Below are 17,047 nucleotides of genomic sequence, written 5' to 3' on the forward strand. Positions count from 1 at the left end.
CCTCAGTAGGCTTTGCAGCATGTATTCCATAAATGTAACTTCATTTTAAAAGCTGTGAAGAGCCACATGTTCTCTTCTGTCATGTTTTCAATAAGTTTTTAGTGCAGTTAGGGCTCTCATTCCAAAGTTATAAAATAGCACCTTGAAAAGATAATTTTACATTATTTTATCCCCATAACAGCAGCATCCTTACCATCAAAAACAGCACGACTGTACTGAGTTGTTGATGCCAAGGGTTTACATGTGGTATCAAACTTGTTGCCATAGTTACCAATGCTAACTTCAAACTGGATTGGCTCACCAGTGTCTTGCAGCATGGTAGCAGAATGAAACACAGCAGCCAAGCAGAACTTTCGTCTGCGCTGATATTTCTACAAAAAGAACCTTTTTAGTTGTACTTCAATATTTGTAAAACAGGATCCACAATTATAGAAAACAATAATGGAAAGAATAATTTTTTATATTTTTACTAGTTTCTGAGAAGCAACCAAAAAGATACAATGTGTGCATAATAAATTACTGTATTTGAGATTATAAAAATTTTTCAAATTAACATTTCATGCTATGAGGGCATGACATTTTTGTAGCCACACCATCAATAACCACCTCTCTTAATTCTGATATTCAACTCAATTGCTTCAATTTTAGTAAGTTGGATCATTCTCCAATAATAAGCAGCCAAGGCACATCTCCATTAACAACACTGACAATAAAACAAGGATTTACCTCAACAACCAGTAAGTCATCATTAGGAATCATCTCTAACTTTTTATTAACAGGTTTGTTTTCAAGTATTGTAGATAGTTCGACCAGAATTCTCCCTCTATAAGCAACGCCTTCTCCCTGTAACATAATCACACATTTAATCAAATTTTACATATTTCTCCTAAAGTAGTGTACTCTTTCTTTAGCTGTACACGACTCTGGCTTCGCTGAAGTGTTCTCAAAACTTCTGCAGAGGCATGGATGTACATATTTGAACAAATAAAATAAAGCAGTTAGCTTTAATTAATACTAGAATTGAAAAATACATTTTTCTGCAAACAAGGAAATAAGAAATACAAATGCCTGCAGAGATGCAGGTAGTGAAAATCACCAAAACCACTGCTGGTCCTTCAAAAACACCTTTAAAACAAAATCAGATAAGAACGGAAAATACTAACATACTTCCTTATTAATCATAAATATAAAATATTATTCAAAAAGAAACACCAAAGTGAGTGTAATGTGAAACAAACAAAAAAAACCCAATTAAAATGAATTACTACATTGATTAAAAACAATTGTGGTTAATCCTTTATTAAAAACAATTAATAAAGAAACTGACCTTTCCAAAGTTTAATTCATCATATGGGTCTGGGAATCCAGTGTATTCTCTTGGACTTCCGTAAAAGTTTAGGTAACAAGGCCCAAATGTTGGTAAAAAGCCAACTTCAGTTTCTCCAGTGTTTGCTAACAGAAAATATTACCATTATATCTTCATTAATTATCATTCAGAGACAGAAAAACAATTAACATTACCATCAAACCCAGTAGAACAAATGTTAGATATTAGTTAGGTATTAGCTATTAGTATAATAAGAACACTTTATTCTCTGGGTACACTGTATGAATTAAAAGTAATTATACCAGTGACTGTACTTGTTCCTAACCTCCTTGTTCATTGTAAAATACTTACTAGATACTACTTCATGCAGTAAAAAACCCACAGAATAAACAGAACTGCCCCTCTCCAAATATCAGGTTTTAATTTATGTGAAAGAGTAATACACTAGAAATAAATGGAACTGAGTAAAACAACATTTGCAATCATTTACATGCATAGGCCATTGTTCTAGCTCAATAGCTACAAAAAAACCCCCACACACCATAGAGGAAAAAACCCTACTGTTTACCATAGTTAATCCTACTGTTCTAATTTCTAGTATAATTTTTCTGTGGCTATACTTAAGGGTAAAACACAGACTACTGCAAACTCTAATAATAACTGCTACAGTGATTTCTTTCTCACAAAGTCCCTTTTCAGTAAGGTAAAATTAATGAAAGACTCAAAGTCTGTAAACTTGGTTAATTCTCAGTTAATTCCAATGACAATAAACTCTAATTTGTATATTATTCCATGACTAACAAATTTCCCAATGGCTTAATCTAGCAAAAAAAAATAAATCATAATGATTTAGATATTTTTGTCAGTTTTAATAGCTAAGCTAGGAAACTGCACACTAAACCTATGTTTCTTTTCACACATTTAAGATATTTAAGAACTTGAAAAGGCATTTCCATTGCTAACACTTACTGTCATAACTTTGTATTGTTGAACAGTGTTCCGCTTTTTAGCAGAAAAATATATATAGGGAAGCCTTAGTTGTATTACTACTGTTATCTTTCGGGTTTGCCTTCATGCCTTGCAAATTTATTAGACTAATGAGATTCTAAACAGCTCTTTTTAGAGACAATTACAATCTATACTTAAGGGAGGTGATTGTTCTTTCACTAACAATCAAACACATGCCAAGGCTATTAATTGATAAATTTGATGAGTAGTGCAAAGAGAATTAGAACACAGTAAGCAACACAGACACATAAAAATACTGCATAGTTTTGAGTGAACAGGATTCTATATTCTTTTCCTTCTTGTATCCTAGCTTTTCACTTTGAACAAATGATCCCAGTATAAAAAAGATGGGAATCAGGTTCTGAACATTGCAACAGGTATCACTTTGAGTGACCTGCAGCACAAAGAAGGATGCAATTAGCCCACGAAAGGATGGCTTTGTATGACTTTGCCACTGTGATTACTGAGTGACACAAATAGATAATAAAAATCAATGTGATGTCTTGATGTAATTTCCTGTCAAAAAAAGTCATATAAAACCTGCGAAACAGAAAATAAAGATTTGCAGTTCTCTATTTTGCATTTGGATACTTTCACATTTTTCCTTACATCTGAATTAGAAACAGATCAAAATTTGAGTGAAAAAGAATTCAGACTCTTGTTGTAATACCATCCAATTTTTAAAAAATTCTAACACTGAACTGCTCACATCAGATCTCAATGTGACTAGATTTAAGGTACAGATCTGTGTTGAATTAATACAGTCACTATTTACTGATGCTAATAAATTAAACAGAACATAAATTTAAAAAAAAAGCAAACAAAAAACCCCTTCCAAAAATAGAATAAAAAGAATATTTTTTGCATTTGTTTACATTTAAAATCCTGTTGTTTACACTTAGAAGGCTGATGATCACATATTACAGAAAGCAATTCTGAAAAGTTATTTCAGCGTTTAACTTAATATTACCTTATTAAGAAAGAAAGATAGTAAATGTAGTATTTGTGCAGATGAACATTACCTTTCAACTGCACTCCAATTGTATTTATTTGTCACTGTAAAAATATTTACCAAAAAGTCTTTCAAAATTGGATGTCAACCTAGATAGTTATGTAAAAAGACGTCTTTCCAGGTTTTAACAGAATCAGATTTCATTTTTCAAACTTTATTTCTATAGCTAGCTAAGCATAAGCAAAACAGCCACTAATTCTTTTAGGCAGTTATTTACTTCTGCAGAGCTCTGCAACTGCAAATACAGTTGCAGTCTCATAGTTAAGTTAAAAATTTCCAGCCATTGTTAGACTAAGCACTTTACAATTGAAGCAACTGCATGCTCAACTCTACAACACAGCTTGAAGCAGCAGCCAAAAAGAAATATTTTCAAACCAGTTCCAGTGCCAAAACTGTTTTATACAGTTAGTTATGTTTGATACTCTTTAATCATAATGGTGAAGTCTTTTAGACAAGTAATTATTTAAAAAAAAAAAATTAGGATGATGGATTTTCTTAGGCAATACTTCTCAGTTTGGGCAATGGAAAGCAAAATCAGTAACAGATGAAGATATAAACCTTCATATGATGAAGCCCCTGTTCCCGAAGATGAAAATTCTATATTATGAAAAGAGAATAAGTTACTTAACAAGTGACAATAGCATTTTAAAAACAAATACATCACAAAGCAATCTGCGTTTAAAATAAAGCTGAAGGCCTGAGAAAAAATAAAGTTCATGTGGGCTAGAATTTTGCTTCCTGATTAAAATATGAAGGTATTACTCTTCCTGCACAAATTCCAAAGGGAAAAAAAAGGGATGTAGCTGACAAAGTACATTGTTTTGATGCTCCTGTTTCAGCTTTGTATAGTTCTCCTCACAAAATGTTTTTTGGTTTTTTTTTTTAATTCTTTAAAAATCTTAAGTACATTTATGAAAACACTACATTTCAGGGCCCATTAGGATATCTTCATTTACTGAAGACCATAGACTAGTTCAGTTTCCCAATCCTTTAGAAGCGAGAACAGGCTTCAGGCACGGGGTTGACCTCAAGGGAAGATAATCTGTGATTTCACATGGAAATGGCTATCCCAATGTCAGTACCTCAGCTCAGAGAGAATCCAAATAAGACTTTGTCAGTTAGTAAGTGCCTGGGTTTGAAGTATAAATGAGCTGTGACTCAGCAGCAGTTCAAGTTACACACTTATGTGGGAGTACAAGTGATCTCTCCTGAGCTGAATTTTCCCCAGCAGCCCAGCCCTTCTGTCTTTGATTTCCCATTGCCTTTTTCTGTAACCCTTTCTTTTGCCTCTGGTTTTGTGTGGGATATAGAATGAAGAGAATGTTTGCACAAAGTCTTATTTCAACAGCAGTACTTCTAGGAGAACTGAGTTGTAAGCTTGAAGTTATGTGACTGAAAATACAGTTCCATCTGATAAGATAAATACTTGGCTCAAGTCCCCACAGGATTGGAGCCACTGATTCTGCTCTTAAACTCCTGACATAGCTACCAACCTAAGGACAAACTGGTCTGTCCCAGACAAGTATATATTTTATAGATTTCATAAACACAATAGAAAAAATAGTAATTTAGATTCTTATTGTGACAAAGGTGAAAATGGTTTTGAGCCAGTGTCCTTCAACCTAGTCTAGATAGTAAGATAAATAAATGTTTAGCCTGTTAACCATGAACTTTACAATTCTGCATGGACAACTAATATGCCACACTATGTTCATTAAAAAGAGAAAGTAAAAAAGCCTAGCAGTACACAGGAAATAAGCAGGTGGTTCTCAATAGTTCCTGTATGCTAACTATGCAGGAACATTCCCCAGCTTTTAGGTTCTCTTCCCAGAGAAAGAACAGACATGCTTGTAAGGTGACAAAAGAAGTCTTGTTTACTAGTGGCCAATAAAGTAATGATTCTGAAACAGTGACTTTAGATTGGTTTTAAATTAAACGTCGTATTAAGTATCTTAGTAAATTTGCATATCTTACGATAGATTGTGATATCACATAGTTTTCTGAATTTGGGAAAGTACTCACTAATTTAATTAATCTGTCTACTTTATATATATAACAGAACATGGAATTTTTAATTAGTTAATGCTATGTCCATGATGATGTGGTTTAAACATTCACATTTTAATACTTTACTTTGAAAAGTCCCACAGTATGTTTTCTAGGAGCATTGTTTTGAAAACCCCAGAAACAAATAATCTTGTTGGCACAGAATTGAGGATCTTTAGGAAAATATACTTTCTTAGAACACTGACCTTTGCTATTCATCATAACACCAGAGAAGATAGTAAGTTACATACTGCTCAATCAATTACCTTCAACTTCTCCTCCAGAAGAAGCAATTTTTGAGAGACTTAAATACGTTGTTCCTACTACATCATTTTTTGTAAGACGATCCCTACAAAAATAAAATAAAGAAATATTTTATTTAAATATCATCCTCATCATCCTACACAGAAGCAAGCTACCGGTAACTAAACACACTCCAAGACGCTGTACACACATTTTATATCACCTGGAATGCTTTAATGTTACTAACACAGATGGTAATATCTAGTTACAGAAGTGGGCAGTATAATAAAAAAGTCACCTGACTTTTATACTGTCACCTAAATAGCAACAGTGCTCAGAGCCCACTGCACAAAATCAACAATACTGCCCTGTTCCACTAATCAGGTCTCTTGCAAAGAAACCATAAAGGAAGATCCTTAAACACTTGCTTAAATATTCTCATAGTCTGTAAAAATACCTGACATTTATAGAACCAGATTTTTCTTCATTTAATATAATTTACCTTGTCTAGTACTTTGACTAAAAGTCGTAACTCACCAGTCAACAACTGCAAGTTTTATTTTCTCACACATTGAGGGAAACTGGAAAAAAAAAAAGCTATTAAAATAACTCATTACTTTTTCCAACTCTAATGTTAATGCCCTGAGTTACAAAAGGATGGCAGTTTTCTACAGAAACAAGAAAAAAACAAACTGACCTTGATTTGAAGATAAATAATTTGATTCCACTCTGGATTAGCATTTTTCTCAATTATATTTGTGCAAACCTGCAAAAAATGAAATCAACTATACAGCACATCAAAGATAAAACAGACAAAAAAGCATGTACTAGCTATGATTTAGGATAAACCATATTCTGTTTGGTAAGATGAGGGGTAGTAGTTAATGATGAATCCTGAGTGGTTTATGCTGCAATGACCCATTCATTTTCAGTTGGTAATACTGCTAAACCTATCTGCATATGCAACATTAATGACTATTGGAGGGAAAATAAAATTTTAAGACAGTGTTTAAACCTGAGGCTGCAGTTACCCTACAGGGAAAAAAGCTTGTTATTACCACTAGCTACAATTTAATGTGATTTCACACTAGTATTGATATCTTTTATCACAGCAGATAAATTAAACAAAGGAATGACTTGATTCCAGCTTGCTTTATGCACATTTTAGAGTAGATGAAGAATATATTCTATGGGAGAGCCAATATTATTTGCTAGTCATGTCTACTGAAGATCCTCTACATAACTGGGTGTGGCAGGCTGACTATATAACATAATAAAGGACTGACATATTTCCTCTTAAAAAAAAGAAAAAAGATTGGCTAGCAATGAATATAGGTGGTGTAATTGTGCTTCAGCTCAAATGTGGTATTCTAAGGAACACATTAGTAAAAAAAAAACAAACAACAAATGCTGTTAACCTGTCCAGAAAGATCTGTACCACCAGTTACAAAAAGCAATCAGGAACAATCAGTAGGCAACCAATCTGCCATGCATCAGTTCCTAGCATTTAGTCACACATTCCTTTTATTAGTCATCAGCTTCACACCCATTCTACTGTACCTTGTAGTTCGTCCTCATTTTACAAACTGATCTTTAGGGCTAGTGCTTTTTTATTTCCATAATTTCAGTAAACTTAAAAATGTATATTGGCGTATGAAATCCACAATTAGAATGCAAAGATTCAACTATTTACTAAATTACCTTTTTCCCAGCAAAAGAAACTTCTACAAATGGATCTACCAGGTTTTTCTTGTCTGCTTCTCCTCCAAATATTTCCTTGACAGTCTGTGCAAAAGCATCATCCACTGGAGAAATGTCAAAGAAGAAATTAAGGTTTATACTTTTTTATTATTATTTTATTTATTCTGCCTAAATAATAAATTGCCTATAGCAATCCCACCGAAATCAACCAGCTTACAGATCTAGGTAGAGTAATGTCTAATCTGATAAACAAAATTCTGAACAGTGTTGCTGGTGAAAATGGAGAATTTAGGCTTAGGAACAATTTCAAGAATATAAATTTTTGAAATATCATAAAGAGTGCTGATGTGCTCCTGAATTTCACAGAATGTTAGAGATTGGAAGTGACCTCGAAAGATCATCTAGTCCAATCCCCCTGCCGGAGGAGGAACACCTAGATCAGATCACACAGGAACACATCCAGGCGGGCTTTGAATGTCTCCAGAGAAGGAGACTCTACAACCTCTCTGGGCAGCCTGTTCCAGTGCTCTGTCACCCTCACCGTGAAGAAGTTTTTTCTCATATTCAAGTGGAACCTCCTATGTTCCAGCTTGCACCCATTGCCCCTTGTCCTATCACTGGATGTCACAGAGAAGAGCCTGGCTCCATCCTCCTGACACTCACCCTTTACATATTTATAAACATTAATTAGGTCACCCCTCAGTCTCCTCTTTTCCATGCTGAAGAGACCCAGCTCCCTCAGCCTTTCCTCATAAGGGGGATGCTCCATTCCCTTCATCATCTTTGGGGCTCTGCGCTGGACTCTCTCCAGCAGTTCCCTGTCCCTCTTGAACTGAGGGGCCCAGAACTGGACACAATATTCACAGGTATAGTTGTATTGAAACACATTGTGCATGTACCTGTAGACATTGTCATTTATTGTCGCAGATACAGGTGAGAAACTATGCTAAGAAGGGATAAAAAGCCACCTATATTCTATCAGAAAGCATGTATGGCATATAATGAGAGAAATAGCCTTTGTCTCAGCAATATAGGGTTGACACAAACAAGTAAAATCTCACTAAACAAATTAAGGTCAAATTGCTTACAACTCCCCTGCCCTCCAAGGCTTTTTATTTAAGGTTAGGGTCCTCAATTTACAGCCCACAAACTGCTTTCTGGGGTACAGACAGTTCCTAGTTAGTTATTTCCTGCAGCCACTCAGGAGCAAGTTGCTGCAATACAGCTTTCCTTGGCCTTCACAGCAACGACTGACTGATCTCAGCAGTTCTGTGGCCTTTCCCTCACTACAAAATAGCTGCAGCTATAAACACCTATGAAGAAGAATTAATAGAAGAGGAAGGTGCAAGGGGCCATGACCAGTATTGCTTATCTACTGGGATCTAAGTGGCCTCGGAAAAGAGGCCTGCAGGGAACCAGCTGTCTGATGACCTCTTGAAAGCAGGCAGGGATTGGGATCTGATAGGAATCTGACACAGGTACTGTATACTGAGCTAGACATGCACAGAACATCCAGCTTATCTGCAGATCAACTGTACTTGAATGTTAGTTACTTTCATATGACTTCTGCAATTGGAGAAGAGCTAATGAAGATGACCCTTCCCCACTGCCAGAAGCCGTGTGGCCCACTCAGCAACAGATGAACATTACTAACCTAATGGGTAACACATTAAAATATCCATTACAAGAATTAAGTAGACTTACTGAGCATTACCAAAGGACTTGAAATTGGCTACTTAAGACATCGCAGAATTATAGGCTCAAGTAACCATATAAAACACTGAAGATGTTTTATGTTCAAGGAATGTACCTGTATAGGTAACACAAATATTTCTAATGGTAATCAAATGTACCAGTGAACAGGCAGTAAGAAGTTACATACTTTGTGGAATGTCCTCAGCTCTGTAGATTTTGAGAAGGAAAGTGACCCATCGAAGTGCAATTCCAGCAGGTAATAAAAGATTGCTCTCCACATCATCGCTTTCATTATCCTTTTCCCTTTTTTCAACCTGTTGGGAGATACAGTGGTACATAGTATCTGGTATACAAGAAAGACAGAGTAATGTACAGAATTAAGGTGATTAGTTAAACTGGTGCCCACAATTCTCTTTAGATAGAAGACTGTTGTCAGTTTAATTATAAAGAATGAGATTTTAACAAATTATCAAGCCACAAAAATGAATTCTAGCTAAACTCTTTTACTTAACATTTTTATCTCTAAAGTACTCAATTGCAGGAGCCTGTTATAGTCACACTTTTAGAATCATCATCAGATGGTGATGATTTTGGCACTCGTACAATGTCAACTTCATGCAATTTTCATACTCATCTCAAGATGAATATTGTGGTAAGGCATCTTACTGCAATTAGAAAATGCATATAACTCTGATATAATTTAGCAGAACTTACTGTTTTCTCCTTTAAAAATAAATAGGAAATAAAAGGTTTTACCACAAATAAGTAGATATATCCTTGTGATTTCAAGAATCATGAGGATAGCAGAAAGGAAGAGTTAATATGCAACAAGAAGGAGATCTTCTACCATTTTGGTGACCATATTATATTTAACTAAGGACCAGCAGTATCCAAAAATTTCAGGCAGAAAGAACAACGGAACTTAAACTACAGATAATGGTCAAGTAAGAAAAACATCACACAGAGAAGAGGGCCTGTTTTTACCTTGACAAAACAGCAGACAGGGATTTTATTGTTAAAACTACCTAGTGCTTTCTTATGGATCAAATTACTTGTGCCTAATTTGTAATTATTGATGGGAGTGATTTTCACCTGGCAAATATTTGGAGCTTTCTGGTACTCAGGTTTCTCTATTGGCTTGTCTACATTACATAGTAGTGGAGACATTCCTGACTTAGTCCTGGAACCGGTATCAGTATGTTGCTCAGCCTTATTAGCTGTACTAAAGAGAATTACATATTAGCTTGCGTGTAACACCAGGCTAATATATCTGTACTTCTTCCAGGATGTGAAGAAGTATCTACAAATGGTCGATCAACACACCCATAGCTGGTCCAGAGGTTGCTAAATTTGATGGGATAAAATAAGCTTTGACTTAGCCACTGAGTACTGGATACCCTTGAAACAACTTGTAAATCTTGTGTTACCTTTAAATACTGCTCACTGAGTGAATTATACAGTATTCAAAAAAACATCGGGTGGACATGAATAAATATCCATGGCATGGAACGGGAAGAAAAACATTTAAATGAAACTTACTGGTGGCTCATCTCCAGTTCCCAGGACAAACATGCTGACTTTCATATAACCTTTAGCTCCTGAATTTGTATCTTCAGGATCACAGAGCAAAAGCCATTTTCGCATAACTGCATGGCCTAAAATAAAACAAACACCACCACCCACCCCCAGTAGTATCCATTATAAAATGGCAGAAATAATAAAATAAACATCAACCATTCCAAAAGCATGCTCTATCCTAAAACTAAGTATTTGAAAAATTTATTCTGTCTTAGATGGCTCTCAATAGTGCCATTCAAAACAAGAAATCTAGTGGTGTTAAGATGTTGCAGCATACTAATTCAGGGACATAATTAACAAATATTTTTGCTTTTTTTTTTTTTTTTTTTACATTTTAGGTCTTTGATACCAAAAATAATATCCAAATTGTAGGTGTTTGTACTTAATCTTTAAACCACTGAAAGGAGTTATATATATTGATTGGTTTTTTTAGGCTAATACTTAAAGCAGGAATCTCAAATAACATTCCATTAACCTTCTTCTTTTACTTTAGAAACTTAATGAACTGTTTCAACTTCAAGTTTCAAGCTAGAAAAGAAGCTCTCAAGTAACAGTTACTTACCAGGCTCATCATAAACATAGCCAATGTCAATCTGAAATAAAGATCAAAGGCATTACCTCAGAAGACGTACCAAAACAGAAAAATGCTAGGGCAACTCCCCTCAAGTTTTTAACGAGTACTACTACATTGTTCTCTTGTCATAAACAAAAGAAAGTTTACATAGCATATTCTTGGGAGGAGAAAGAGAAAATGCCTTACATTGAAAAATGAGGAATTTTGAATGCATACAGCAGCCAAGAAGAAAATGCAAGAAAAGACGTGTTAGAACTAACTGCTGTAGTTACTTCCTTCTTTCTTCAGATCCCCAGCTTTTATGAGAGACAGAAGATGGGACTAGCTTAGTGCTTCTTGAATTCCTTATGTTCCCACATTATTTCATGTTCATATAGCCTTTTCAGAACTTTTTTATTTCTATTTCCTGCTCAACATCTCATGCTTCAGTTCCAGAAATGAAGCTGCTTTTTTTTTTTTTTTAATGAATAGTTTCCTTTTTCTATTATGAAGATGATGGGCAATTTTTCCCCCCATTGTGTCAAATCTGGACAAGACTGCACATATACCATGACTGCATTCATTGTATCAGATTTCAGACATGTTCAGGATTATGTTTTCTCATGGCAATTGGAGCTAGTATACCTTGCAGGTAAAGTCTGAAAGGGTGATTTTCTAGAATTAGTCTTGGTGTTTTCTCCTGGAATGTGTGCCTGCACGAATGGAAAGTAGCTGAATGACATGCCATCATTTGCTTAGTGAATGATCAATCCTCCACAGAGCATTATAACACTGTCTGAATCACTAGAAATTACACAGATAATAAGCAGTGAGAAGCAAAAGTAAACAGCTTTGTGGCAGAAACTGCTTCATTTAGAAAAGAGCACTCTTCCACCGTTGCATATTTTTGTGAAAAGCAGGTCTAGAGACCTACTGAATTTATGCAGTACAAAATAAGCAAACAGAAAATAAAGCCAAACTGTAGAACAGCAAAACACTGACATTGGCAATATTATTATAGGGGATCCCAGAAGCCATTATAATTGTCATGTGAATTCTTTGTCTGTATTGCTTTGGGAATACCTTCAACAGGCAGATGTCTACCTCCCAATAGTGATCATAACAAACACAAATAAAGACAATCTCACTAATATAATCAGAACCACAGAAATTACTTTAACTAAGAGTCAAGAGAGGTTCTCCTCCCCCTCTACTCTGCCCTGGTGAGACCGCATCTGGAATATTGTGTCCAGTTCTGGGCCCCTCTCTGTGACAGAGAACTGCTGGAGAGAGTCCAGCGCAGAGCCCCAAAGATGATGAAGGGAATGGAGCATCTCCCTTATGAGGAAAGGCTGAGGGAGCTGGGTCTCTTTAGCCTGGAAAAGAGGAGACTGAGGGGTGACCTAATCAATGTTTATAAATATGTAAAGGGTGAGTGTCAGGAGGATGGAGCCAGGCTCTTCTCTGTGACATCCCTGTGACATCCAGTGATAGGACAAGGGGCAATGGGTGCAAGCTGGAACATAGGAGGTTCCACTTGAATATGAGAAAAAACTTCTCCACGGTGAGGGTGACAGAGCACTGGAACAGGCTGCCCAGAGAGGTTGTAGAGTCTCCTTCTCTGGAGACATTCAAAGCCCGCCTGGATGTGTTCCTGTGTGATCTGATCTAGGTGTTCCTCCTCCGGCAGGGGGATTGGACTAGATGATCTTTCGAGGTCCCTTCCAATCTCTAACATGCTGTGATTCTGTGATTCTGTGACTTTTCCACCATCTCTTTTACTTAACAAACTTCTGACCAAAGGAACACCTTTCCACATCACCTGAGACTGTGCATCTTTATGCCACCATATAGTCACTATTCTGCCTATTCGCTGCCTAATAAAATTACCTCTTCAAACCCTACCTCATACCAAATAACCACTCTGACAACTTTTGAGGAAAAAGTTTTCCTTTTGCTAAATATTTTTTTCTCTTGGATGCAAGCTACAGACCTTGGTATAAAAGCCATAAAATTTTCTTTAACCATAATCTTCTACTCAAAGAAGAAAACTGTTTACTAGTGCTTTGAGCAAATGGTATCTAGCATGAGAAGCAAGATATCATCATGTAATTCTTTGGCCCCACACTGAAGTAGTATAAATCTAAACATTTAAAACAAGTACTTACTTTTTTCTTTCTCATTTTATTTAATTTAGTCAAGATATGGAAGTTGTTTGATACCCACCTTAAATTCTCCCATGAGACAGTCTGCTCGTAGAGAATAAGAATCATACACCTAAAAAGACAGACAAGTATGAAACAAGAATGTTCCTAAACATCATAGTGAAATGGCCAGACAATGCTATACACATTCAGCAGTCTTTTGAACATGAACCATTTTTTTCTTACCCGAATGCTAACTGTTTCATCAAGCAACTCTAAAGGGGTCATGTGGACATTGTAGAAAAATATCTGTTAAAGTAAAAACAAATAAAAAACTTGTCTCAAAATGGCAAACACATAATTCTCTGAACAGAAAATGCAAAAACATTATTTTAAAAGGATTGCAAAGCATGCCTGCTACAGTACTTTTACCTTGCCTCCTTGCTGGACACATTAGATGATAATTTAATGCAGAATAAAATAACTAAATTTAGTAAATAAACTTAGTATAAAATAGACAAAAGACAGTCACAACTTCCATTTGAATGAATGCAGTAGGCAGAGCTGTGCTGCAGATTTTCAGCCCTGCCATCACTCGTTGCTCTGCACTTCACATTTTCCTCAGGGGAACAACTTTGGGAGTTATAAAGGTTGTCCATTTTTCCAGGATGCTCAGTCCTGGTCTAGCCATCTCTGTTCCAGCTGTCAAAAAAGGTCTTGTTTAGGGCTAGCGGTGACAGTGATTGTAATGATTTGCATCTTTGAAATTCAAGGCCATAGGTGTAAATCTGACAGTTGACGGCATGAAGATAAATATACTTTTTATTAGCTTATTTGTTTTATTAATAGTATATGCCTCACTAAGTTTGGTCTTTGAGCCCAGCTATACTCCAGTCAGTATCCAACAAATTCAACAAAAGGGAAGGGTACATAAACATAGTCCCTCCTATTCCATTTTTAGCCTAGTCTGGATACTGAGACTATCTAGGAATTAATTCAATACAAGGTGCAACTGGCTTTCTCCCTTCCCTATTTTTTACCACTGCTTCATAAATCTTGGCTGCTACCTACAGCTTAGTTCAAGTCTCAAAATTTTATAACTTCTTTGGTTTTGCCTGCATGTGTTAAGCATGCTTGCTACCCAGTTCCAAAATCTTCTGAATTTTCCACACGTCCAGATAATGAGAATTATCCCTCAGCATTCTCTCTATTAAGCTTAAGTTTTGCAATGTTAATCTTCCAGACATGGGATCATTTTTCTGTTTGATCATTTTTCTACAGGGTTTTGAATTCTTTCCTGTGTTTCAGTGTGTTTGATGAACAGTTCCCTGTTTGGACAAAGAAATCAAGTTGTGCTTTTACAAATCACAGGTAGCAAGGAAATGACATTTCCAGATTCTGTGTGGCAGTCTTATTGACCCAAAGCATTGCATTGAAATCTCGTCTGCACACACCATTGAGGTCTACAATGATTCCTAATTAATTTTTATGTGATTTTAAAACCTGCACACAACAATTCAAAGTCATTATGATGTCACATGGCCAACTGTATCAAAGTACATTTTTCATACATCTCATCTGAAGTTTGACTTTCTTCTAGATAGGTTTATCTGCTAAGACTGCCAGCAATAGAGATGTTTAGTGATGTGAATACATAAAGAAAGTGACTAGGAACTGTAAAATGCATATTAGCCATAATTACCATTAAATATTAGCAAGTGCTTACTTATTGATCATACTGAAAGCTGTAATAACTATTTTTCTACGCTTGACAGCATCAACATTTCAGGGACAGTGTTCTTATGCCACTCACTTCATCAAAATATGGGTTGTTTCCTCTTTTGATTCTTGTTCTGTGTGTCTGACCACAAACATGAACTTTGACTACTGGTTTTATGTTATTTCCAGGCAACTGACGACCTTCAATGACTCTAACACGAATCTGAAAAAAAAAATCAAATATTTGTATTAATTAATTTCCAATAATGCCTATCATCCTGGCAAATACAAATACAATACAGGCAAATACAGGCAAATTTGAAGAACACTTTTGAAACACAGGCTTTCAAATGAAGAGGCTCATTGTCTCTACAGTGCATTAGACTTACACAATCTGACACCAAATTACGTGAAAGGAACGCTGTCCTGTCAGGTGGAAAAAGGGAACATGAAACATTTAATAAATCTATTACCTGGAAATCTTGTGTTTTGTTAGAAAGGATTCTCCGTGTTTTCTTTCCTTTGGTGATGCGTTTAGCTAGCTGAGCTTCCTTTGTGCCACTTGGAACCATTGGTGTGATACCACCAACTGGACCATCCAAGCCATCCTCATAAACTCCATCATCTTCTCCATCTCATACGGTAAAAAACAGGGCAATTAATAAACAAATAGTACAGCCTGATGTTAAAGTAACAGGAGTAAGAGTCTGATATCCAAGAGTTGTACTAAAATTGTATTATTATCTAATTTAATCAATTTTTTTTCTAACCACGTGCTTCCAGCTCCTTTTGAAAGCTAGTCATTTTAGCTTGCTTAAGAACAAATTTATATCCTAACCAAACAGCTGTAGATTTGTCCCTCTTCAGGATGCAGAGTAACTAATACAATTCCTGTACACTTTTTTGAAACAACCAATTGAAGTTGTAGGAAAGTGCAGTTCAGCTGTAATCCTTACCAGACTAGTTCACAATATACCAAAAGTTATTAATTTTATTCCAGTTGCAGCTGTTTCCCAGCAGCAAGACTAGGCTGTAGCATAGCATTCATTGGTTTTTACTTCAGAATCTTGAAAACATTAAGACATTTAGGGTCTGCCATCCAAAATAAAACTGAATCCTCCTTCACAGCATTTAACTGTGAAATAAATTAAAGTTTCTTAGTAAGCCTCTTTGACAGTTCTGAAATCACAATACCTCTGTGAAAGACTATTCTGCAACCACATGCTACTACAATACTGGATCATACAGTGATATTCCAGTATTGCAAAACAGGATCCATAAATATCTAAACCACACAATCGTGTCACTCCCTCGTGTTCCCAGCTTCTTTTCTTAAGTGAAGGACAGTGACTATGGTAAAATCTGCAGGAAGAACAAGCTATGTCTCTGATGGTTGGCATTAACAGAATGCTTGTTAGCTTTACGAATTAGTTTGCCAACAGAGGATGATGATGATCATCACTTTGCATAATGAAGCCCTCAGTCATTCTTGTAAGAGAGAGATAAAAACACAGATTGACGTACCATGAATTTTATAACTGGAAGACCCCACCTCCATGACATCTCTCAAAATCCATCTGGCTGGATGGATACATGCAACTGATTGATTACACACCCTGACTTGGTGCTTAATTTGTAATTTCTGAAACTGAGCTGTAGCAATCTCAGCTGGGGAGGTGATTTCACTTCATGGGAAATAGGTATTTAAAATAATTAACTAAGGTGTGTTTGATAATTTGCACTGAAATAATTTTCATGCAGTTGCTGGATACTAGCTAAAAGCCTGCCATGTTTTAATTTACCTATATTATCTTATAGTTCAAGCACATTTTTCAAAAGCTATCAAAATAATCTCATGTAAGTCAATTTGCACTTAGCCTTCAAGTCCAAATTTCTATAAAATTATTTCCAGCATAGTAATTTAACACACAGCTTTTGTGTTTGCATTACCTATCCTTCCCCTCCCCAAGAACACTTGTCAGTGAAGTCAGTGGAATCAAAATTTCCCCCACACACACCCT

General features: G+C 35.7%; 1 protein-coding gene across 1 annotated transcript in view; it reads right to left on the bottom strand.

The window, feature by feature from the left end:
• Positions 1–17,047, bottom strand: part of MYOF (myoferlin) — a gene marked incomplete at its 5' end in the record, with an annotated part of 64,793 nt that overhangs the window by 32,809 nt on the left and 14,937 nt on the right. Inside the window, 15 exon segments of the mRNA XM_010074714.1 lie at positions 194–371; positions 727–843; positions 1,328–1,452; positions 3,906–3,944; positions 5,660–5,742; positions 6,174–6,217; positions 6,334–6,402; positions 7,338–7,441; positions 9,220–9,346; positions 10,572–10,687; positions 11,173–11,203; positions 13,390–13,440; positions 13,554–13,616; positions 15,121–15,249; positions 15,500–15,660. Coding sequence (XP_010073016.1) covers positions 194–371; positions 727–843; positions 1,328–1,452; positions 3,906–3,944; positions 5,660–5,742; positions 6,174–6,217; positions 6,334–6,402; positions 7,338–7,441; positions 9,220–9,346; positions 10,572–10,687; positions 11,173–11,203; positions 13,390–13,440; positions 13,554–13,616; positions 15,121–15,249; positions 15,500–15,660 — 1,437 coding nt within the window.

The sequence above is a fragment of the Pterocles gutturalis genome, unplaced genomic scaffold, assembly GCF_000699245.1.
Source record: "Pterocles gutturalis isolate BGI_N339 unplaced genomic scaffold, ASM69924v1 scaffold36207, whole genome shotgun sequence".
Taxonomy (NCBI): domain Eukaryota; kingdom Metazoa; phylum Chordata; class Aves; order Pterocliformes; family Pteroclidae; genus Pterocles; species Pterocles gutturalis.